Below are 24,169 nucleotides of genomic sequence, written 5' to 3'. Positions count from 1 at the left end.
TGGCGCGCCGCTGAGCGTTCAGGGCACACAATCACACAAATTGCTGCAACCGTAGCCATAAGTCCCGATCTACAATACGTGTAGATGGCGCCTAGCAGTATCGAGAAGGGTGGGACCTGATTGACTACGATACGATTGGACATAGATTGTAATGATTGGTTCTACCTAGTAATTCACTAGATAATTCTTTTCATCGGTTGGTTGTGTCCAATCGTACTGTGTCAATCGGGACGCTCCCTGTCGAGAACATGAAATAACTATGTTAGCGTAGCTGATTGGCTGACACTTGGCCAGGCTTACGCTAGTCTTCGCTTGACACCTCAGAAAATTACTTGCATTTTATCGTGTTATTTTTCAGTTTCTCCGTGAAGTGTGTATATTATCGTGATCTTCACAGCCGTAAAATGTACAGCAAACTCAGTGATACAGATAATACATTGTGAAAATCGAGAAATTAATTGTGTTCATACAAGCTGATATCTCAGCTGTCAAACCACCGTGACAGCCGAAAAATGTGAAGCATTATTTCAGGAATTATTTTACAATGCTATGTGATATATCAGTCAGATATCAAAGTTTGCTGTACTTTTTACAAGTTTCAGGAAAATATTTGGTTCTTCAGGGAAAAGTAAAAAATAAAGCGATAAAACGCAAGGGATTTTCGGTATGACATTTCTCGCTTCTAACGTCATCAAACTAATATGGTCGCCCCAGAGATAGCAGAGCCTTAAAGAGTAAACTTTCTATTTTTTATTAATTTTTTAGAAAAACGTTTAGAAAACGTCGTTTACATCGATTTATTCGTCTTTTGTAAGATTTCAAAGCCAAAATAATATTTTTCTTCCGTTTAATATCTTGATGAAAAGAAATCACGACGCAATGTACGAGTACGCAAATTAAAGAAAGTTTTTAAGCTGTCTGAATCATTTGTCTGTGATTTTTTATTTAAGCGGTATAACTTCACAAACTTCATGTAACATTTTAACATTCAATGAATTTGTATTCATATTTGTAAAATTATTAAAAAATTATATATTTAACAATATATTTATAAAATAGAGATTTCAAGTTGTAAAATGCTCCTTGAACCATCTCGTTCATTATTATTTTTACAGAAATTATAGCTCTTGAGATTTTGCTTATCTATCGTTATCAGGAGCAGTAATCCTTAAACTTTCGTGTGTAATGTACTTGTAGGATTATCACTTCTTTAATGTAGAATTTGAAATACTACGTAAATTGTGAAATCTTGCACATACTATCGATTATTAAGCACGATAAAATTAAAAAAGAAGTTTAATAGAAGTAGAATTGTTAACAATATATTAAATATCTGTCTCTGCTGGTTTTCAATTTTCATTAAGAATAACATAGTTTTAATATACATTTATATATATATATATATATATACACACACACACACACACACACACACATGTGTGTGTTCTTGTTAACACTAATTATAAAATAACTAAAATATTAAAAAAAATTGTTGCAGTCTTCACTAGTTCCAGAGAACAAAACTCGTAACCTCTAAAGCGTGATTGAATGTTAATGCCGTAAGGATGTATTTAGATCTACGAAACACATTAGGATATTAAATTAGGATATTAAATCGACATCGATTATACGGCAGTCGTAGAGAAACACAAACAGTCCCGCAAGACACCGTCGATCTGGTTAAAAATCTTGTCGTAGGTTCGCCGCGCGGATCTCGCGAAATAATGCGCTGCGGAGGTTCGCTCTCTGTCCTTCCGAAGGTAACAATAAACGACCAGTAACTAAGCAGTGAGACGTCGCGCGGCGCGCAACTCACCTCGTCCGTGCGACGAGTAAACACAAAGTTGAAGCGCCTTGCGCGCACACCTCGTGCACGCTCTCACTGGCGGTGGGCCGTGCGTCGTGAAAATTTCCCCTCGTACGACGACGACGACGACGACGACGACGACGACGACGACGACGAGGAGAAAGAGGAGGAGGAGGAGGCGGAGGAGGAGGAGGAGGACGACGACGACGACGACGCAACGACAACGACGGGGAAGGGTGAAAGGGCAGGAGAGCGACGAGAGGCCGCATCGGCCGCTCCGTATCCGTGGGTGTCGCGGCGCGTCGCGTTCGTTTGTGTGTGGTAGAGCCGGGAGCTACTGCGAGACGGACGAGAACGCGAGCTAGAGCAACGACGGCTGCTCGCGGCGAGGAACATCGTGTCCGTCACGTCCGTGGCGCGATACGCGCACGTCAGAGACGCTTAATGTGCGCGAGCCGGGCGTGTGTTTTCGATACGCTCGTGGCAACGGGCGCAGCAAATGCGGGCGGTAACCGTCGCGGCGACGCAGCCACCGCGATCGCGAGCGCGGCAAGAAGATGTCAAACGGCGGCTCGCCGTGGCCCGAGCGACTCGTGAACGGTGAGAAAAACAATATCGACGCCGCTGCCGCCGCCACCGGCGCTGTCAGTGGCAGCATCGGCGGTGGAGGCGTAAGAGGAAGAGAAGGAGAAAGAGGCTGTGTGGGTGGCAGTGGTGGTGGTGGTGTCTCCTCCGGCGTTGGCTCTCGTAGCAGTGCTTTTAGCTGTGATAGTGGTGCTTGTGACAACAGCGGTGCGACTAGTGGTGGTAAGATCGGCGACGTTTCTCCTGTCGTCACAGTCACTGCTGCTGTTATCGACGGCGGCGTCGTTGTCGGTGGCGCTACGGACTGCTTCGGCGACGTGACGTTGCCCAACGCCCGCGGCACGACGCCAGCGGTGAATCGTCGTGAGACAATAGTAGCGCGTATCTGCGGCGGCGGTCGTGACAGCGACGACGCCGTCGTGACGACGAACCGTTGTGGCGAGTTCGGAGCGCTGATCCCCCGGACAACAACGACGACGACGACGACGACGACGACGACGACGACGACGCCGGCTAGTGCCGGTAAAAGCGCGAGGACAGTCGACGGCAACAGCGCGGCTACGGTCACCACCGCCGCGATCGTTGTTGTGAACAGCGCGTCAACGTTGTTCGGTGACGACGACGACGACGAAGACGACAACGACGCCGTCGACGAGGAAGAAGAGGAAGAGGAGGAGGAGGAGGAGGAGGAGGAAGAGGACGACGACGACGACGACGACGACGACGACGACAACGACGACGACGACGAAGACGTCGTAAACCATCGCTATCGGCACAAGCGCGGCAACATGGTCGCGGCGATGAACGAACACCTGTCTAACACGACGACGACGACAACCTCGTCGTCGCCGGCATCAGCGAACGGCGCCCGCAGCACCTCCAGCAGCACCGTCGCGACGCTGTCGTTGTCCTCGGCCATGATTACCAGCAGCGCGCTCGTCAGCGGCAACAGCAATTCCCCGGCGATGTCGAGCACGACAAACGCGGGAATCAGCACCGTCGGTGTTGTCGTCGGCGCCGGCGGCGGCCTCGGCGTCGCTACTAACAACTGCGGCAATGCGCGCAATCAAGAATTCCAGGAGTTGGACGGCGAGGACGGCAAGAACGTCACCGCCACCACCACCACTACCACCGGACCCGCCGGTATTCTCAGTTTCCCCTGCGACTTTGACCACATGTACGCGAGCATGACGGACGGCGGTACGCCGGCTGCCGCGACGGCCTCCGCCGCCGCCGTCGCCGCGGCTCTTGGGGTCAGTCCACTTCGCGGCAACGAACCTCGCCAGAACGACTTCACCGAGGTCAAGCATCTGAAGGAGCTGTTACTGCTGCACCTGGACCTCATCCAGCAGCAGTCCGAGCAGATCGTCACTAAGGACAAGCTCCTCGCCGCGCTGCGCCAGGAAAACGAGACGGTACATACACGCGCGAAGAGTAGCGCTTCCTTCCTTTCTTTCCTCTCTTTCTCTCTCTCTCTTTCTCTCTCTCCCCCCGTTGCTCCCCTCTTGTCGCTCTTCTCTCCCCTCCCCTTCGTTTAGCCGGTGAATGAACGCACGCGGAGAGAATTGTTCCGGCTTTTCCGCGGTCGCGACAAAATCGACGGAGCGAGGCAGCATGTTTGCGGATCGATCACGCTGGAAAATTGGAACATTCGTCTTCGAAACGACTTTGAAGATCGCACAGAAGACTGCTCGTTCCTTCGACCTTTATTCTGGACTCTTTTTTGTCGACAAAAGTGCCATCGAGTGTAATTTATGTGCTTTCTGATTGACTATTAAGCACATTTTTGAGCCGATTTTTCAATAGAAGTTGAAACTTGTATTTAAGTTCGAACTTCGTTTATAAACACACATTATCGGAAGAGTCCAAACTTGAGTCTAAGTTTGAACTGCTATAAAAAAATCGGCCTTTAGAGGCACTTCTATCGTTGAAAAGACAAAGAAAGATTCAGAATAGGGGTTTTTGTCATACGTGACGTGTGTATTCTCCTTGTGCAGCGGGAGTTCTACTGTTTCCCGAAAAGTGCAGGTCTTGAAATAACGTACGTTCCAAAGTGATCGTCGATTTTCTTTCCACACATCTTAGCGTGCCGGTTTTAATTGACATGTGACAGCAATCGGCGATTTAGGAAATGAACAATTAACCTATCTACTCACTTCTGTAGCATTTTTATTCAAGGCCCCTCGTCGCGGAACATTTGATTGGTGACGTTAGAAGCGAAGAAATGTATGCTCAAAATGCAAAAGCACATCAAAATAAAAAGACGTCGAAAAAAATGGCACTTTTAATCGATTAAGCACATCTCCAAAATGCTCCGAACACTTTCCTTTTGCTCCAACAATTTATAAATAACCATAACAAGATCAATATATGACATACAACTTTTCTTCTTAACCTACATATTTCTTATTATTTTGTCACGTTAGTTTCATTATTTATCGATTGTTAGAGCAGAAGGAAAGTGTTCGGAATATTTTTTGTGTTTAATTGTGTCATTTTTTGGATATATTTTTTTGTTTCGACGTACTTTGCAGCAATTTTGGGCATGCACTTCCTCGCTTCTGACAACATAAATCAAGATGGCCATGGCAAAAGTGCCCAGAGTCCTTAATTTTCGTTTATCAGATATTTTATTTTATGTCGTGATAATACGGTTAATAGAGAGCGTTCACGGTAAATCTCTGATTAATAGCTAGGCCTGTATTCTTGGCGCGAAAATTTGAACGTCAAGTATATCTTGTTCGTAAGCTAAAATAACTTTACACGAGATGCTTGTGCGAAGTTATAGGCTGCGTTCCGAAATTCACTGCCAGTGCTGAAATTCTATAGTATACGTTACATGAATTATAGATTTTCAGTACTGGCAATGAATTTCGGAATGCAGCCATAGTAAATAAACAATAAAAAAACGGAACTTGGAATAAAGAGGGCGTACTTAGCGTTCAAATATACGTTAACAATACATGCCTCTGGCATTGACGATTGATAACTTCTATTTCACGAGATGAAGCTATCTGTTGTTGCTTTTGGTCTAATTTTGTTCGCCGATGAGAGAAAATCACACAAGTATCAGGCTGCACGAGGATCTATCTTAGCGTTAAAGACGCTTGGACGAAAGCTCCGAAAGTCCATTTGTCGTTTTCACTTAAATCATATTGTGTTCTGTCGATTGAAAGATGCGACAGAGCAAAGTGAAATGAGCGGCAGGGAGTCATCGAGTGTGTTTTCCCGTATCCGATTTGTCCTGCAGAGAAGCGATCGTGAATCTTTTCCTCTAGTGTGGAAAAGCGAACGAATGCTTTCCAATTAGAAAATTTTCATTTCTCACGAGTTCACATTCCTCTATTCTGACATATGTACGATTATCGAGTCCATTTTCTAAGAATACAAAAAAACTATCGTTGTCCATGACTGACAAATCACACGTGAATCAAGAGAAAGAAGTAGGCTCATGGCCGTAAATGTCACACGGATAAAACGTCAATCCACTCTCCACGCTGTCATCGTCGTTTCTGCGACATCGATCGTAATAAAAAGCCCGAGCGCACTGCATTACCCTAACCTAACCTAACGAAACCTAGCCCAAACTTGCGCGCGCGTTTACAATCTCGCTAGTTATCCGCCGCGGAATGCCGGCGACGATGGACTCAAGACTTTGGCACCATTTTGTAAAAACGTGCTCTGCGCACATGCTCGCGAATGTCATCCCCCTCTCTTGCCGCTCTACCCTTCTAACCTCAACGCGCCACGCGGGGAACAGGCCGAGCGTGAAGGTCAACTGCACGTCGTCGACACGTGGTGGCGCTACTTCCGCATTGAGAGCGCGCATATCACGAATGCGAGGAAGAGAGAAAAAGAGGAAGACAGGGAGAGAAAGCAAGATGGGGTGACATGCGTGGTCGGTTCCCTTTGCGAGGGAGAACAACGTTCTTGTCGCGTTCGCGTGCTATCACGATTTGAAAATGACAGTTAAAGCGAGGGATGAATTACTTCACGCGACGGAATAAGCAATATCGAATGGCCGGAGTCGACCGATCCGGGTCGGTTCAAGTCGACGAAATCGTGCCGGGCCTCGAATGTTTCACGTTGATCGGCGACGTGAATGGTGGAGCGCGGGCTCATCGAATTAACCTCTCTGATTTCTCACGCGAGACCCAGTTTAACGACGACGACACGGCTCAGGAAGCGATTCAACATGACTTACTGCTCGAAGCAGAGAGTCTTGCACAGGCCGTACACGAGAAGTGTAAATAGCCTTTGATTCTCCGTATAGAGACGTTGAAAGCGGTGTTAGAAGTAGTAATAGTGTGCTGATCATGGATGTGCATTTTGTGTTGTTTGTTGCAGTTGAAACTACGTCTGGAACGTATGGAAAGGCGGGTGAACCTTCAAAAACTGAGGTCTGAATGTAGCGAAAATTCTGCTAATAGCGAACATCTTGGTACGTGTCCGTCGCCTGGTGTTGTCAACACGGTCAATACTGCGTCAACCAGTGAACCGCATCGAAATCTGCAATCCGAGAATACTAACACTTTACATGAGAGCTTTAAGATACGCCTGAATACCAGTGGTGGTATCACCACTGTTAAGCAAGAACCTCTGGATAATCCAATCAAGCACGAGGTGAAGCAAGAGGCTAACGAAACGAGGTTTGAGTGGGAGGAAAAGAAGAAGAGACGATCAGATCCGACCCCACTGTCTACAGGCAGTAAAAAGAAGAGGGGGTTATCCTGCTCATCTACTGTCAATGCTGACGCGTCCTCCAATATACAGGATAAGGTATTAAGCCAGTCTTCGAACGAGCCCACTAGGAAAAGTGACAGAAAGACAAAATCTCTTGCAAAGAAGGAGTCCTTCCTCACGACAGAGGAGCATTATTACACTGCTGTAGGAGATCCGAGTTATATCCTAAGTCTCAAACAATCCAGTCCAGTAGAAACATGTAGTTCTCTAGAAGTTCCAAATTGGAGGGTGAAAATATACACAAGTTGTTACACAATGGAGGGCACTGAGAATTTGGACGATGAAATTTTTAACAAGAGACATTTGAAATTAGAAAACGACGAGAGAAGGAGGAAACGATGGGATGTGCAGAGGATAAGGTTTGTACAATATCTTTGATGTTTTCTTCCTCACATGCAACGATGCAATTTGTGTTCTCATTTGGTTTCATGAATGTTATTAGGGAGCAAAGGCATATAGAAAAGTTAAAGCAAAGGCAAGAACGTCAAAATCATCAAGCCACATGCTACAATACCAATCATACTGGTCCTTGTCCCTCGTCCCTAGAAGAGGAAACTATAACGTCCTTGTGGCCTGATGTAGAACAAATTCAAAGTCTCCAAGTGGATCCTCAATTGCCAGTAACTGCATTTGGCACCACTATTCCTAGTTTTACTCCAAGGTAAGTTTCTCGACACACACACACACACATATATATATATATATATACGCGCGCACACACACACACACACACACACACACACACACACACATATATATATATATATATATACGCGCGCACACACACACACACACACACACACACACACATATATATATATATATATATACGCGCGCACACACACACACACACACACACACACACACATATATATATATATATATATACGCGCGCACACACACACACACACACACACACACACACATATATATATATATATATATACGCGCGCACACACACACACACACACACACACACACACATATATATATATATATATATACGCGCGCACACACACACACACACACACACACACACACATATATATATATATATATATACGCGCGCACACACACACACACACACACACACACACACATATATATATATATATATATACGCGCGCACACACACACACACACACACACACACACACATATATATATATATATATATACGCGCGCACACACACACACACACACACACACACACACATATATATATATATATATATACGCGCGCACACACACACACACACACACACACACACACATATATATATATATATATATACGCGCGCACACACACACACACACACACACACACACACATATATATATATATATATACGCGCGCACACACACACACACACACACACACACACACATATATATAAAATATATATATATATATATATATATATATAATTTTGCAAAAATATATTCGTCTATAATACTGTTGTGTATCTTATAAACGATAACAATTATTAATTTCTTTCATCTTTTCAGTGAATTTTCCTTACCTTGGTCGAATACAACGCGGATAAAGTGTCGACGTCCTAAACGTTCAACAAGTAGGAGAAAATCTACAAGTAGAAGAAAAGTCTAGGAGATAAATTTTTATAAAAATGGACAGAACTGATTTTATCTGGACCGTCAGTTTTAAATCTTGAGAATAGTATTGCTCCCTCATCACACTTTTGAATCAGTGTTCTTTTTTCGTTGCTACGCGAGATATAGGGGCACCAAAGATATTTTTATTAACTTTTTAAACATCTGCGATGTATACAGCAGGTATATATAGTCTATTTTTTTTCTACATTTTTGTCGATTAAGTAAATTCATCATCAATATTTGTTTGATACATCTATTCTACACTTTGTACTCGGTGTTGGTCATTTTATTTATGTAACTACGAATATGTATCACACAATATAACGAAAACAGTTTGCAGGTGCATCAAACACTTGAGCAAGATCAGGAAACTTTTGTTCGATTTTGATCAGTTGATATTGCTAATATTCGCAAAATTCTTTTTTTTTACAATTTTACGAAGCAGTTTATATCAAGTTTGTAAAATAGTATGATTTTTGCTATTGTAAAAGTCGTTGATGGAACTACCATGTACACCGAAGGCATACACTTTTGGTAAAAAAAAAAGCTAATATCTTATAAAATGTTATATAAAACGCGAAAAAAATATAATCAATTTTTAAATCTTGTGTAGCCCCTTTTTTGGTGTTTTATAAATTCTGTATAATAGCTTTAGTGACGGAAGACGTCACTGCTCTTGAAAAGTTGCGCATCATTGCGAACGATTCGCGTTTGGTTAACTCCAAAACTTACAGTACAAATATATTTATTGTACAGAGTGTCTCAGAAAATGCGCGCTTCCTCTCAGTGACAGATTCTCTGACGAATTAAGGTTGACGTCTCCTGGAAATTTTGAAAAAGAAGGCCTAATTGTAAAGTAATTCTATACTTCTTAATATTAAACTATTAATTTCGAGTAAATTTTATTTTAAGAGATGGATTTCAGAACAAATCGCCGATATATATTAACTAGTGCAGTTGAAAACAAAAATAGGTGACAAAGTTTACGTCGAGAAAATCTGTAACTAAAAGAAATTGGGCGCCTTTTGATACAACCTGTATGTCGTATATCTATTATATTACGAGTAAGAATCTGTAAACCGCGTTTTACAGCTGCAAGCGAATTCGGTACAGCGTCCGTTACTTCTGAGGATTGCCAAGCAATACGCTGTATCGAGATTCGAGTGTAATTCTCCGGTCACAGAAGCGGACAGGGAGGAACTTCGGACATTGTAAACCAGTGCTCGGTATTAGATGCATATTTTGGCCAGATTTCTAAACTGACGCCTGCTATCCCGTCTTACCGTTCCCGTTTTGTTAGCTCAGCTGCAAATCGCGCGTGAGACATCTTGTCTTAGGAGCGTCCTCATATAAGAAATGTGGCTGGGATCGTACTTTCCGCTAAACTGTCATTAAAATAATATTTTCCTTGCTCACATAAACACATACTATTTTTTATTTTCATAAATAATTAAATATTACGTTTTCTGTTTATGATGTATTACACACACACACACACACATGTGTGTGTGTGTGTACATCATATATACATATGTGTGTATATTACAATATTTTTATATCTCTAAATTTTAGAGATATGACCATAAATTAATAACGAAAATAAGAATTTGTGTGTGTGTGTATGAGCAAGAGAAATATTTTAATGGCGGTTTAGCGGAAGATACGATAGTGCTGAGAAATCGAACCAGTACGTCTGGACTCAATTTCCTAGCACTAAAGTACTAGCATATTTCTTAGATGAGGATACTTCTCGGGGGATGTCTTATGCGCGATCGGCAGTTGGGCCGATAAAGTGGGAATGATAAGGGAGGCATAGTAGGTTTTAGAAATCTACTCGAAATATCATCTAATTCCGAGTACTGTTGTAAACGATTGCAGAGTCACCGATAACGCGACTAGTGGCTCGAGTTTTAACGATCCGAAGTACGAAGTTCCTTAAAATAACACGCGTTTTCTAGCACAATCAGTTCGATTAAGCATAAAGTTAAGTCCACTGTCTTCGTGCTTCGAATTCTTATATTATTGGTAAATAAAATTTCTACGTATATTAGTTTTTACGGATTTCCATTCGTGCTATCTTCAGACAGCGTTATCGATCCACCAAATGTCAATAATCCCTCGGAGGACGGCTAACCGGGTTCTGAGAATGGCGTCCTAGATTTGTGATATAATTCCGACTTCACATTTGCATTGTAGAAAGAAACTGTGGTATTACGAATATAAGGAATCGATGTGTGAATAATAGTTTGAGCAGATAACAACACGTTATTTTCGCATATTTAGATCTGCTGTGTCGCATAATTTTAAGACGCCGTCTGACACGTAATAATTATTTATCTCAGCTTGAACGCGCGAAAGCTCGAGGAAAACCGTACACGTCTTTCTTCGAAGAGGTATACGGTTTTCGAAGTTTCTTTTTTTTATGTCTCTTACTTTTTAAGATATATGTATACAACAACTGACATATTCTGTAAGATAGTGTATTAACCGTCCGTGAAAATTATTTCATGAACAAAACGGCATTTTAGATGCTACGATACTACGAATGTAATTATCGTGTAAAAAAATGACGATTTTTCTAGCAGGAATTACCGATTGAGTTCTTAGTACGTCTACAGGTATAGACTGCGCGACTGAGAAATATATAAATTATTATTTTCTAACATACGGCATTATTTTCTAACGGCAGATGTACTGTGTGTGTGTCAGAAGTTGTGTATGGGAGTTTCGAGAGAGGCATGAAGAAAGAGACTAGCCTCCCAGATCTGCCTTAAACATCCTGCTATGTATATAACATCGAGTACATTTTAGAAATAAAAAAAAGACCATTGAATCTCGATCACTCTGTTCGATGTACGCAAATTCTTGAAATCAAACATTTACGGAGGATGAATGGATGGTTTCTAAGGATGCTTTCGCAGGGTACAATATAGAACAAAAATTGATACAACTATGTATCAAATTCATCGATTATGATCCAACTTACTTCGATAATAAGACATTATTTTCAGGAATTATTATCAGGAGAGAAGAAATCATAATGTGTGTTTGTGTGTGTGTGTGTGTATTTGTATACGCTATGTTTTCTCGATGAGCAGGAAATTGTTTCTCAGTGAAACATTTTTTGAGGAAGCTGTCTCGCACGAAGCACAAGAGAAGAAATCTCACGGAAAATAAGTTACTCGGCAGATAAATTATTTTCCGGGAAGAGCAAGAGGACGCGACTCGGTCTCGAGGAATTCTCTCGATCACTCGATGTGGTCAACCCGCGCACGGGTATCGCTCGAGGAGTATCTCGAGGAGGCAAGAGCGGCGATGGAGTTACAAGAGCGTTCTCAGAAGCACTTTCTGTGTACGATGAAGGGACCCGACTCATCATACTCCTGTTTGGAAATCCACATCTGTTGGAACGTGCTAAGACTGGCGAGAATCGAGCCGCCGATCCATACAGAGTACTTTCTCTCGGGCGGCGCGATTATCTTGATCTTCATTGTGGCCGGCGCGAGCGCTGTGATTTCCTTCTGCATACGGTCAGCGATGCCCGGATACATGGTGGTGCCGCCCGACAGCACCGAGTTCGCGTACAGGTCCTTACGGATGTCGACGTCGCACTTCATGATCGAGTTGTACGTCGTCTCGTGAATGCCGCAGCACTCCATGCCTAAGAAACTCGGTTGGAACATCGCCTCCGGACAGCGGAAGCGCTCGTTGCCGATAGTGATGACCTGGAATCAACATGCCCCGTTACGTCTTCGTCCACTGACCGCACGACCAGGCGGCAATCCATGACGACTTAACGCTTGCCGGCGCGAACGCGTGCGATTAATGATAATGAGCGCACGTCCCCCCCTCTCCCCACTATCGTTGCTCGTTACAACATTCTGTTACGTTTTCAATTTAAACTTTCTGTATACTGGATGCGGAAAATATACAAGAGTCCCAGGATATCTCGTCAGCGATATATTTTTGAAAAAAAAAAATATTTTAGATAAATATAATAGAATTTTAAAATTTATCAGTTGGTAATATTTATTTAACCTTGAAATAACTTTAAAAAGCCCTGTCAAAATCAAGTTTAATTTTTTAATGGAATCATATACTGAGATAAAATTATTGATAATTTTACCTTAGTATTTTTTTAAATACGGAAGGATTAAAAAGTAATCGATTTATATTAAAAGAAAATTATACGACACTCCATTATAAAAATTAGATTTGATCTTGACAGGACATTTCAAAATCATTCCAAGATCAAATAAATATCACTAGTTAGACTTTTTTTTAAACTCCATCGCTTCGGAGATTCTGGTATATCTTCTGCACTCTGTATATTCGCAATTTTATGTCGGGATAAAAGAGATAGACTCGCAAATTGGCAAGAATACATTGAGATATTCCCAGATATTGTTTGGCGCCATCTGAAATTTCTTTATCGTGTATCTCTAATAATCGTCGGATTTATAAATAATTCACGACGCACACACACACACACAGCTGCATTATTACAACGTAGTTACCTCGAGACGTGATTTTAACGGCGTATCTAATAATCGCCGAGAAAGCTAGTCTGACTCTCAAGGCCACGACTGAGGGGCGGTCGCTGCGCTTTGCGCATTAATCACGCGAGTCGTGCGAACGTTGCACTCGTGAAACACATCACGATGCGGTCCTCACCTGGCCGTCCGGCAATTCGTAGCTCTTTTCCAGGGCGCTCGACGCCGCGGCCGTCGCCATTTCATGCTGAAAGTCCAAGGCCACGTAGCACAGTTTCTCCTTGATGTCACGCACGATCTCGCGCTCGGCAGTGGTCGTGAAAGAGTAGCCCCTCTCGGTCAGGATCTTCATCAGGTAGTCCGTCAAGTCGCGACCGGCCAGATCCAGGCGCAGGATGGCGTGCGGTAGCGCGTATCCTGAAACAAATCGCACGTCATCTTATCGTTCTTCTTCTAAAGATATCAGTGCAATTAACGACTTCTCCAAGCTCAGCATGCAATTGACAGCAATTTCTTATTCCAGATAATGACAATAATGAGCGTATAGTGGGTTGTGAAACGATTTATTTATTTATTTAACATAGACAAGTCCCTTTATCATGTGTCAGTAGAACATAGGATATGCTGTGCTTACATATATAAGTACATTTAGTCAGATAAGGCAAAGCAACAATCGAAAAAAACAAAAAACCCGATATATAAACAAAATAAACGCGAGCAGTAAAGTATCAACATCGGTAATACAAGTCGTGATCAGCAATATAAGCAATTAAATTCAAGTAGGTAGGTATGACACACCGTGATGTAAATACATCAAAATACAAACTCATTTCTTCATTGTATCTAAATTGTTTTATGATCAATTACAAGCAGAAACAATCATACCCTCGTAAATCGGCACTGTATGAGACACCCCGTCGCCGCTATCCAGGACGATGCCGGTCGTGCGGCCCGACGCGTACAACGACAGGACAGCTTGAATAGCGACGTACATGGCCGGTGTGTTGAAGGTCTCGAACATGATCTGCGTCATCTTCTCGCGGTTGGCCTTCGGGTTCAACGGTGCCTCCGTCAGCAAAACGGGATGCTCCTCCGGCGCAATTCGCAGCTCGTTGTAGAAAGTGTGGTGCCAGATCTTCTCCATATCGTCCCAATTGGTGACGATGCCGTGCTCGATGGGATATTTGACGGTGAGGACGCCTCGCTTGCTCTGCGCCTCATCGCCGACGTAGCTGTCCTTCTGCCCCATGCCCACCATAATTCCCTAAACACGCCTGATTAGAATACATCATGCTCGACAAAGAAATCCGCTTACTCAAGTTCCCTGCTTAAAAAATGATGGATAACGATAAAATTACATTACGTTCAGTTTGAATTGCAATGTGAATCAATCAACATAATGTTGATTCACATTGAGATCGAAATTCAGGCTAAATCTTGCATAATGTTATCGTTTTATATTCATTATTTTAGGCATTGTTGCTCCAAATATATCTCTACCTGATATCGGGGCCTTCCGACGATAGATGGGAATACGGCTCGAGGAGCATCGTCCCCGGCAAACCCTGCCTTGCACATTCCGGACCCATTGTCGATCACCAACGCGGCCACGTCGTCGTCGCACATTTCGGAAGAGTGTATTATCTCCACGTGTTGAATAAAGTGTTGTGACGACGTTGAAATTAGTGTTCGGTTAACGGCGCAAACGGATAACTAGGACAATCGGAGAGGATAAAATGGACTAGATGTTACACCGTCCTCACGTGACATTGGCTTCTGGAGCATTGTGTTTTCCTGGAAGGAAGAGTCGCTTTATATGAGCTCCCCTCCTGTTACTGTTGCTCGGCCGCACAGGAGTATCCGTTTTTACGCCAAGACAACCGGGAACAACCGGGGTGGATCTTCGAAGCCGCTTAATAGTAGCAGATTTCTTTCATAATAAGTGCAAAGAAAATACTTTCGCGCTCGCTGTAGAACGGATTCGTGATTGGGCGATTTTTTTTAGTGAAAACTGCTCGAGTTTCCTTTCAAGTTTACATGACAAAAACGTTGTTAATAAGAGAAATACAACGTACATTGTCAGCGTGACATTGCGAATGAAATATACAAATATCACAAATGTGATACATAAATGAGAAGAGCGTATAACAAGCGAAAAGTAACATTCCGACCTTAGCGATACGACATAGCGCGATGTAATATACAGACGTAATTTGTCGTCATTACAAAAACACTGTGTGTCCATCAGATAGGATTCTTGCATATTTATTACGCGTTTTTAAAAAATATCTAGCGACTTTTTTAATACCGTACTTAATTGCTCTCTTTAATGCATGCCAATTACTACTACTGGCAGTTACTAACCGCTTGTAATGTTATCTCCATTGAATGCGCAAAGTTCTCGCGGTAACTAGAGCATACGCCTTCCTGCGTTTTTCGAGTCTTGCATTGATTTTTCTGCAAATTCTCGGTGGACCGCAATTTCTTTAGATAGACCGCGAGAAGAATGTAATTTCACTTGCAGAAATTTTTCGAATGAACAAATACTATGCAAGACAAAATGTTCCTTAAAATCTACTAAAAATATCTATAAATCGTGATAAATATAAATGTCTCTTTTTCTCTTTCATTCTCTCTCTCTCTCTCTTTCTCATCTATCTATCTACTTCTATCTTTCTATCTCTCAAGCTAACAAGTTATTATTTCATTATTCTGTTTGGTTCTTAAATTACACGATATGCAAATTATATCACTTATGTCCTAGAGAACTAACAGTAACATTTCTACAAGTTGTCATTGAGGCTTTGAGATACAGGTTTCTCGATTCTACGATTTCTGCCCACATGTGTCGCAGGGTGACAAAATTGGACAAAAAGAGGTAACGAAAGCTCATGAGGTTAATGGGGCAACAGGCCAAGATGTCTTAATTGTTTTAGATTGCCTCCTACAAATGTGTGTAGCTTTCTAAAAATAGATAATCGATGTACACCTCAAGATACTTGTGTGATATTTTTTTTATATTATTTGCGCAGGAATTGCAATAGAGAGAGTAATTATCTATATATTTACTAAATTTTACAATGAACTTGTACTGTTTAGAGCTATCAAGAAGACTTCATATCGAAAAACGTAACTTAAGAATAAGAATGAATATTAGTTTCTTTTTTACTGATTCGTTGATATATCAACGCGGTCGCAGACTGAATCGCAGTCTAGTCTCATTGCGTTCGCATCACTTGCGGATAACAAGCTTTATTCCATTATGGATATTTTACAAACCAGCGCACATTACAGCGAGTCGCTGTTCCGTAGACTGATCACCTACCAGAGCGTCCTTACAATCGCCATATTATGCTCCATAATTAACTGTTCAATTAATGATACTAATTAGGCTGTGAAATTAAGTACCCACTCCAGTTTGAAACTTTTGCATAAAACCACTCCTAACATTTTTAACGGCATGGTGCTGGTGATAAAATGACCACGTATAAACAATCGCATTCGCGAGTCATGTTATATAAAATACCCGATTAAAATTAGACAAGCGACACGCATCACTTCACAGTTATATACACTTTTGTACACACGCGTTCATATGTACATACACACATACATATATATATATATATCCAATGAACGAGAGGTGCATGTCAGAATAGCATGGAGAAAGCAATTGGAAAGAAAAATATGATCGCGCACTTGTCAAGTACAGCTACTTGGAAAAATGACTTTACAAATATCTTGGACTACACGTGTATAAGTTTATAGGCGCTTACATATTTTACACACATAATCGATCAAAAGGCAAAATAACAAACATGTTTAATGTCCTTTTTTCTTCGTTTCTTAATGATTCCGACGTGCACTTCCGCGCAAATAGATATCGTTTCATCTTTGTACAAATACTGCACAAAAAGCAGTATTATATATCGGTATGTACGAACGTTCTTTATAAAATAATTTGACTTCAAGTAGTGAGAATAAATTAGGAAATGTCGATTGCCAACGTCATTATATTAACGTGTTTGAGAGAGTTCTACTTATCCCAAAGACCAGCCTCTTTCATGCGCTTCTGAAAGCATTTCTCCAAGGCATTGGCACAGCGATAATACTCAGTGCCAGGACTGTTATACAATCTACAGTTTGTGAAAATCCGTATCATGTCTGCTATAAATAATTTTTTTGTTACATAGTATTTCGCGTTTAGGCGATCATACATAGTTTTGAGATCTGTAATAGGAAAAAATTCATCTTAAGAAGGTTCCTCCTTATACTCGACTGGCTTTTCTTACGATTGTACTCTCATTCCAAAGCGTACGCGCGATATATTAATCGGTAGATATATCTTTGGACAATTTTGTGAATAATAGATACGAACTTTTCCGTGAAAACTTACCCATAGGATACTTTATATGATCATAGTAATCCGGAACATCGTTCTTGTCTACAGGTTTCAAGAAGGGCCAAGCTGCGCTGTGCTTTTTGACACTGTTGAGAACGCTGTTTAACGAGTTAAACAGAGAATCCGCCGTCTCTAGACTCGGGTCCATCGTTTCTGAACCCTGCGTTCCTTTCGTCACACCCCGTGTTCTGGTTTGGGCGGAGCTCTTCCACCCAGTCTCATAAATTCCTGGGATGGATTCGATGGGGATACCCCTCACGCCTTCCTTAAAGCACGTCAACCCCGGATGCACTTTCGGTATTTCCTGCTGCTTCTGATGAATCAGTTTCTTAACGATCTCTTTTTGCTTCCTGATGACCGCCGTGAATTCGGTGTACACAATCTTTGCGTTCAGCTCGCAATGCATCAACATCGCGCTTACATAGTATTTGATGTATCCATTATAAACTGACTTCGGTAGCTTGATGTCGTTGCTAAATCCTTGCTTCCTAAAGTATCCGATTGCGAAATCGTCCGCAAATGTCAGAAAATGCAATATATTATTTTTGATATGATAATCTTTCAGCATATTCATTAAATGTGTTCCGTAGCCTTTTACTTGCTCGTGACTCGTTACCGCGCAGAACACTATCTCTGTAAAACCTTGGCTCGGAAACATACAGAAACATATACCACCGATTGGTCGACCGTCCTTTATCAAGGCTAATGTTTTATGCTTGCTGTATAATAAACGACACAACATTATTGAATGATTAGACAAAATGACCATCTTATGTATCGGAATGTTACTTACGGATCAAAAACAAGCTGTGTTATATATTCTTTGGGCGTTTTAGGTAACTGATGACTGAACACATCCTGCAACCCGATCAGCCAAAGCATAGTTTGCTTGGACACCGGTCGCGTAAGGCTATTTCCAACTACATGAAACTCTATGATTTTTTTGCTCTCTTCCATTTTCGCAGTTTCATCTCGTGGAACGTTTGGCGGGAATACTGCATCAGAACCAGACATGTAATTAGTATCATTAATAGATGCGACAATTTCAGTGATGGTATCATCTGGCAGATCCTCGAAGTTATCATCGATCTTCCGTTTTTTCGTCGCATCAGGTCGCCCTTCCGTGTTCGGACGTTTCTCCTGAAGTTTCTTCACCCCAGGGCAAATATTTATCGTTGTAAAATTATCTTTTTCATTCGGGGTGACTGTGACCTTCTCAAATTCTCCCGTCTTTCTTGCTTGGTGCCCCTTCGATTCCAAGGCGGCTTGCAGATGAGAAGGTGGTGCTTGTTTAAAATCAGGGTTCCAGATGGGCGAGTTGTCGGAATAAATCTCCTCGTCCAACATCGAGAGAAACCTTGAGAATATAATAGATGAAATAGATGAAATAGATGTGAATTAACTAACCCAGGCGACATGAGTACAAGAATATAAAAGGAAATTTCGGACGTACTTGGGGAAATGCGTTAAAACCAGAACCCTCTTTTCCGGCGCTATTTTGTCTCTTTCGCTGTGGCACTTGTCCATTAACTGTCTACATACTGGCCTAAATACAGCTTGCAGCAGAGTCTTCCCAAAGGCTAGCGGAGTATCGTGATGTGTTAAGGAGTCGCAAAATGCAGGCACATGGCAGAAGACAAGCCAACGGGTGTAATTAACTTTGTAAGCCGGAGCTTCTTCCGCATTGACTGTCGTTCGTCTAGCACTGGGTGCTTCGAAATTCCAGTGATTCAGGCAGTGTAAAAACATTTTCGCCATGTCACACATACCTTGCCATTCTCTCGGTGATAAATGGCTAAATTTATGCAAGACAAAATTCATCACAGCTTTCGCTATGCTAGGTCTTTCAAATGGCGGTTGTCCCAATGGGCCTTCCACAACCGGCTTTGTCATAGATATAATACATTTTCTCAACAATTTATATAAATAGTAATATACTTTCTTAGTATCAATATCTTCCTCTCTGTGTATGCTCATAAATATATTGTCAGCGTCAATAGCCATTCCCAGCAATCTGTTAATTTCTTCTTCAGGCTGAGACATTAGATGCGTAATGTGACTCTCTAAAGAATGATTACATGTCTTGCATGGATCAAAAAAGTTGATTACAGGTTGTTGTGTCTCACTTCTCTGTGGTCTTGCGAATGGTTGCGTGTTTTTCCAGCTGGTGCATTTGCACTCTTCCATTTGGCAAGTGCTATAAGTCGCAAGTTTCAATAGTTTCTTGATCCGAGGCAAGTTGAACATTTGTTGCTTGCGTTGCTGTATCCTTTGAAGATTATTTTGTCGACTTCCTGGATTATGCTGTCTGGTAGTTGTGTTTTGATCTCTATTACCATCTTGTTGCAAGGTACTGGTGACAGATTGTCCAGTTTCTTCTGCTGAGGCTACTATCGTGTGATGATTGATATCCTCTGATGCCATCTTTAAAGAGAAAAGTCATTGTAATATACTATTATATGTTATGTAAAACTGAGCAGTATTATTTTCTCTTGCAAATTCTACACACATGTAAACAAATTATATTCGTATGCATTAGATTAGGTTAATCATGTATTTACACAGCTCAGCAATAATTTTTTAATACAAATTAATATACATATGAATATAGTAGCTTACCTCTTAAGATGTTCTTTATATAAAATCGGTAAATTGAATTTCACTTCAACGCAATAGAGTTAATGATTCCTTTGACTGTTGTTGGTTCGAATATTCGACAAAAAATACTTGTAATCACGACAGTTTTATCTAAACGGATGGTATTAGGATATCTGTTACACCATTACGACCAATATTTTTCACAATTTTCTACGTTTATTGCTATTGTTGTTAATTTAAAACACAATTTTCTGACAGATTAGGTTATGTGAATTGTTTCATGCCCTGAGAGATACACACTACGAGCTATACAGAGGGCATTATCGTCTGCTGTCAGAAATTTAAAATTCTCCGCAATATAATAATATATATAAGAAGTCTTTAATTTATAAATTCAATTTAAGAATTTAAAATATGAATCTACAATTTCTACAAATTTTTGTTGGAATAAAAGAGCTAGAAGCTGTTGGAAAATTCATATGTTACTAAGTAAAAATGTAAGTAAATACAAAAAACAATAACTTTTTTTATAAGAACACACACACACACATACAGTACGAACTTTATCCTAACTTAATAAAAAAAAAACAAGTGGAAAAAAAAAAAGTAAACATTTCTCTCATCTGATCTAATTAAAAATTGAGCTTTCTCACAAATGTACTTTTTATTCCACTTTCGTATATACAATACACCAAAAAAAGCTGCATTCTTTTTTCACTACTCTTTTTCTTTTGTCTATTTTGTTTTTATAAAAACAATTTTTTTTATAAAATAACTAGTTTTATAGGTAATAAATTAGAAAACATTATTCGCATAGTTGGTATTGATTATTGAAAAGTATGCAGGATGTGTATCTCCGGTAACTCACAGAGAAGCAGTAGTGAACAGGTAGATTAGGTCAAACTTAATAAAAAATTCCTCTACCATTTTGCAAACAACACGTAAAATTCCAAGTTATTGATCAAAGAAAATTCGTGAATGATCATACACGTGATGGCGACTCCTTCATGAGTTACCGAATATCCTGTATATTATCTTCATTCATCGTAAGAAACTTAAAAATTCTACTTGTCCCACAGACCAATCTCTTTCATACGAGTTTGGAAGTATTTTTCTAGAGCATTTGCGCATCGATAGTATTCAGTATCGAGGCTGTTATATAATCTACAATTGGTAAAGATTCGCGTCATGTCCGCTATAAATAACTTCCTAATTGTATAATATTTGGTTTTTAAACGATCCTCCATAGTTTTGAGATCTGCAATACGAAGAGACTAGTTGTTAGTTATTGATTTATTATTATTTTATATCACACATTATTTATCACATATAAACACATTATTTCATAAACATATCAGTTAATTATTTTATAACCTCATAAATCGTATATGGATATTTCTTTGGACATACCCATAGGATATTTAATATGATCATAGTAATCTGGAACTTCGTCCTTATCAACAGGTTCTAAGAACGGCCAAGCCGCGCTATGATTCTTCACGGTATTTAGAACATTGTTCAAAGCGTTGTACAAAGAATCCGACATGTCCACACATGTATCCATAGATTCAGAACTTTGTTGCGCACCTTTCGCCACTCCTCTCGTCCTAGTTTGCGTGTAACTTTTCCAGCCAGTTTCACGAATACCTGGAATTGATTCTACGGGAATGCCTCTTACACCTTCCTTAAAGCACGTCAAGCCAGGATGAACCTTTTGTATCTCTTGTTGCCGTTGATAAATTAGTTTCTTTACGATTTCTTTTTGCTTCCTCAGGACTGCCGTAAACTCGGTGTATACTATTTTAGCATTTAGTTCACAGTGCATTAACGTTGCACCCTCATAATCCTTAATATATCCTTGATACATGGATTTCAGTAATTTTATATCTTTGCTGAAACCTTGCTTCTTAAAATATCCGATGGCGAATTCGTCCGCAAATGTCAAAAAGTGTAGAATATTGTTCTTGATGTGATAATCTTTTAGCATGTTCATCAAATGAGTTCCGTACCCTTTTACTTGCTCTTGGCTCGTGACCGCGCAAAAAACAATTTCCGTAAATCCCTGGGTCGGAAACATGCGAAAACAGATGCCACCAATTGGTCGACCACCTTTTATCAGAGCCAACGTCTTGTGCTTCCTGTGTAAAGAAATTACCATTCGTAATTGCGGTTTCCAGCAAAAACTGGTAAAAATATTTTAGAACTTACGGATCGAATACGAATTGAGATATATAATCTTTGGGCATTCTAACCAACTGATGACTGAATACATTATGCAAACCTATCAGCCAGAGCATAGTTTGCTTAGATACGGGTTGTGTGAGACTATTCCCAATAACGTGAAACTCTATGATCTTCCTGCTCTCTTCAATTTTAGCGGTTTCATCGCGTGGAACATCAGGTGGGAATACTGCATCAGGGCCGCACATGTAATTAGGATCATTGATAGTCGCAACGATCTCGGCGACAGTTTTTTCCGGTAGGTCCTCGAAAACCTCTTCGGTTTTCCGTCACTTCGCATCGGAACGTCCCAACTCGGGATGGAAACGCTTTTCATGAAGCTTTCTTACTGCAGGGCTGATATTTACTGTCGTGCAATTGTCTTTTTCATTCAACGTGATGGTAACTTTCTCGAATTCTCCCGTTTTTCTCACTTGGTGTCCTTTCGATTCCAAGGCAGCTTGTAGATGAGAAGGTGGTTGTTGCTTGAACTCGAGATCCCAGATAGGCGAACTATCTGAATAAATCTCTACTTCTAACATTGAGAGAAACCTGGAATATAAAAGATAATACACTTGTTGTGATAATCACAACAGACTACTCTAGAAGAAATAAAAAGGCATAACACATACTTAGGAAAATGCGTCAAGACTAGAACCCTCTTCTCTGGTGTTATTTTGTCTCTTTCGCTATGGCATTTATCGATTAATTGGCTACAAACTGGCTTGAACACAGCTTGCAATAGAGTTTTGCCAAAGACAACAGGAGTATCGTAATGCTGCAAAGAATCACAAAATGCTGGTACATGACAGAAGACCAGCCAACGAGTATAATTAATTTTATAAGCTGGCGCTTCTTCTGCACTAATCGTTGTTTTTCTGGCACTGGGTGCTTCAAAGTTCCAGTGATTCAGACAGTGCAAAAACATTTTCGCCATGTCGCACATAGCTTGCCATTCTCTGGGAGACAGATGACTGAATTTGTACAAAACAAAATTCATCACTGCTTTTGCTATGCTGGGTCTCTCAAATGGTGGTTGTCCCAATGGGCCTTCTATAGTTGGTTTTGTCATAGACAAAATACATTTTCTCAATAAAGTGTACAAGTAATAATATATCTTTTTAGTATCGGGATCTTCTTCTCTATGTATACCCATAAAAATATTATCAGCATCAATAGCCATACCCAACAATTTATTGAGCTCTTCCTCAGATTGAGTTGGTAGATGAGCGATGTGATTTTCCATAGGATGAGTGCAAGTTTTACACGGATCTAAAAAATTAGTAACAGGTTGCTGAATATCACCCTTTTGTGATTTTATGATAGGTTGTGCATTTTTCCAGCCGGTACACTTGCACTCAGCTGTTTGGCAAGCACTATATGTCGCAAGCTTCAACAATTTTTTTATTTGCGGCCAATTAAACATCTGCTGTTTGCGCTGTTGTATTCGTTGAAGATTGTTTTGTCGATTTCCCTGTTCATGCGGCTTTGCTGAATTTGTGTCCCTGCTGTTACCTGCATTCTGAGGATTGCTGATAACAGATTGTCCAATTTCTTCAGTGGAGACTATCATTGTATTTCGATTTACTTCTTCAGATGTCATGATACTAAAGAAAGAAGAATAATATATTTGTCACAGTTCACAATAAGATTAACATATTTGTCAATTTTGTATTGTAATCAAATATTATTAAAAAAAAACAATTA

General features: G+C 40.8%; 4 protein-coding genes and 1 long non-coding RNA gene across 7 annotated transcripts; 2 read left to right on the top strand and 3 right to left on the bottom strand.

The window, feature by feature from the left end:
- Positions 1-307: 307 nt before the first annotated feature.
- On the top strand, positions 308-10,803 carry LOC116842965 (male-specific lethal 1 homolog). Of its 2 annotated transcripts, XM_032812876.1 has the most exons (5): positions 308-2,407; positions 2,562-3,807; positions 6,740-7,494; positions 7,578-7,796; positions 8,645-10,803. In XM_032812876.1, exons 1-5 carry the CDS (start codon positions 2,307-2,309, stop codon positions 8,742-8,744), a joined length of 2,421 nt encoding a protein of 806 aa, XP_032668767.1. In that variant the 5' UTR covers positions 308-2,306; the 3' UTR covers positions 8,745-10,803. The 2 variants fall into 2 exon arrangements, with proteins under 2 accessions (XP_032668767.1, XP_032668766.1); XM_032812875.1 differs by having other exon boundaries at positions 308-3,807.
- Positions 10,804-11,213: 410 nt separating this feature from the next.
- LOC116842968 (actin-5C-like) lies at positions 11,214-14,902 on the bottom strand. 2 transcript variants are annotated; one of them, XM_032812879.1, is made up of 4 exons: positions 14,743-14,902; positions 14,128-14,506; positions 13,424-13,659; positions 11,214-12,474 (listed from the first exon to the last, which is right to left on the bottom strand). In XM_032812879.1, the coding sequence occupies exons 1-4, from the start codon at positions 14,866-14,868 to the stop codon at positions 12,085-12,087; spliced, it is 1,131 nt and encodes a 376-aa protein (XP_032668770.1). In that variant the 5' UTR covers positions 14,869-14,902; the 3' UTR covers positions 11,214-12,084. The 2 variants fall into 2 exon arrangements, with proteins under 2 accessions (XP_032668770.1, XP_032668771.1); XM_032812880.1 differs by having other exon boundaries at positions 14,128-14,516; positions 14,743-14,893.
- On the top strand, positions 13,654-17,258 carry LOC116842969. The gene is made up of 3 exons (XR_004377805.1): positions 13,654-14,025; positions 14,113-14,432; positions 14,716-17,258. It is a non-coding gene; the product is annotated as an uncharacterized LOC116842969 (long non-coding RNA).
- On the bottom strand, positions 16,278-20,549 carry LOC116842967 (histone acetyltransferase KAT2A-like). The gene is made up of 5 exons (XM_032812878.1): positions 20,264-20,549; positions 19,098-20,068; positions 18,438-19,001; positions 17,639-18,363; positions 16,278-17,472 (listed from the first exon to the last, which is right to left on the bottom strand). The coding sequence occupies exons 2-5, from the start codon at positions 20,066-20,068 to the stop codon at positions 17,279-17,281; spliced, it is 2,454 nt and encodes an 817-aa protein (XP_032668769.1). The 5' UTR covers positions 20,264-20,549; the 3' UTR covers positions 16,278-17,278.
- A 287-nt stretch (positions 20,550-20,836) lies between these two features.
- Positions 20,837-24,065, bottom strand: LOC116842966 (histone acetyltransferase KAT2A-like). The gene is given in 4 exon segments (XM_032812877.1): positions 20,837-21,500; positions 21,653-22,380; positions 22,451-23,014; positions 23,095-24,065. Coding segments are annotated over 4 exon segments (2,457 nt in total). The 3' UTR covers positions 20,837-21,306.
- Positions 24,066-24,169: the final 104 nt, after the last annotated feature.

This window comes from Odontomachus brunneus, unplaced genomic scaffold (assembly GCF_010583005.1).
Source record: "Odontomachus brunneus isolate Ranch 3 - 2012 unplaced genomic scaffold, Obru_v1 Obru_scaffold_028, whole genome shotgun sequence".
Lineage (NCBI taxonomy): Eukaryota > Metazoa > Arthropoda > Insecta > Hymenoptera > Formicidae > Odontomachus > Odontomachus brunneus.
The sequence above is the reverse complement of the archived record's forward strand: the minus strand, read 5'-3'. Positions and strand labels throughout refer to the sequence as shown.

Excerpts from the sequence above, each read along its gene's own strand:
- LOC116842967 (XM_032812878.1), bottom strand. The coding sequence starts at position 20,068 with ATGGCATCAGAGGATATCAATCATCACACGATAGTAGCCTCAGCAGAA. Across the intron at positions 18,364-18,437 it reads ACACAGCTTGTTTTTGATCC|CAAGCATAAAACATTAGCCT; the intron begins GTAAGTAACATT and ends TTTATTATACAG. Across the intron at positions 17,473-17,638 it reads TCATATAAAGTATCCTATGG|ATCTCAAAACTATGTATGAT; the intron begins GTAAGTTTTCAC and ends TTCCTATTACAG.
- LOC116842968 (XM_032812879.1), bottom strand. The coding sequence starts at position 14,868 with ATGTGCGACGACGACGTGGCCGCGTTGGTGATCGACAATGGGTCCGGA. Across the intron at positions 13,660-14,127 it reads TACAGTGCCGATTTACGAGG|GATACGCGCTACCGCACGCC; the intron begins GTATGATTGTTT and ends GATTTGTTTCAG. Across the intron at positions 12,475-13,423 it reads ACGAATTGCCGGACGGCCAG|GTCATCACTATCGGCAACGA; the intron begins GTGAGGACCGCA and ends TGTTGATTCCAG.
- LOC116842965 (XM_032812875.1), top strand. The coding sequence starts at position 2,365 with ATGTCAAACGGCGGCTCGCCGTGGCCCGAGCGACTCGTGAACGGTGAG. Across the intron at positions 7,495-7,577 it reads TGGGATGTGCAGAGGATAAG|GGAGCAAAGGCATATAGAAA; the intron begins GTTTGTACAATA and ends GAATGTTATTAG. Across the intron at positions 7,797-8,644 it reads ATTCCTAGTTTTACTCCAAG|TGAATTTTCCTTACCTTGGT; the intron begins GTAAGTTTCTCG and ends TCATCTTTTCAG.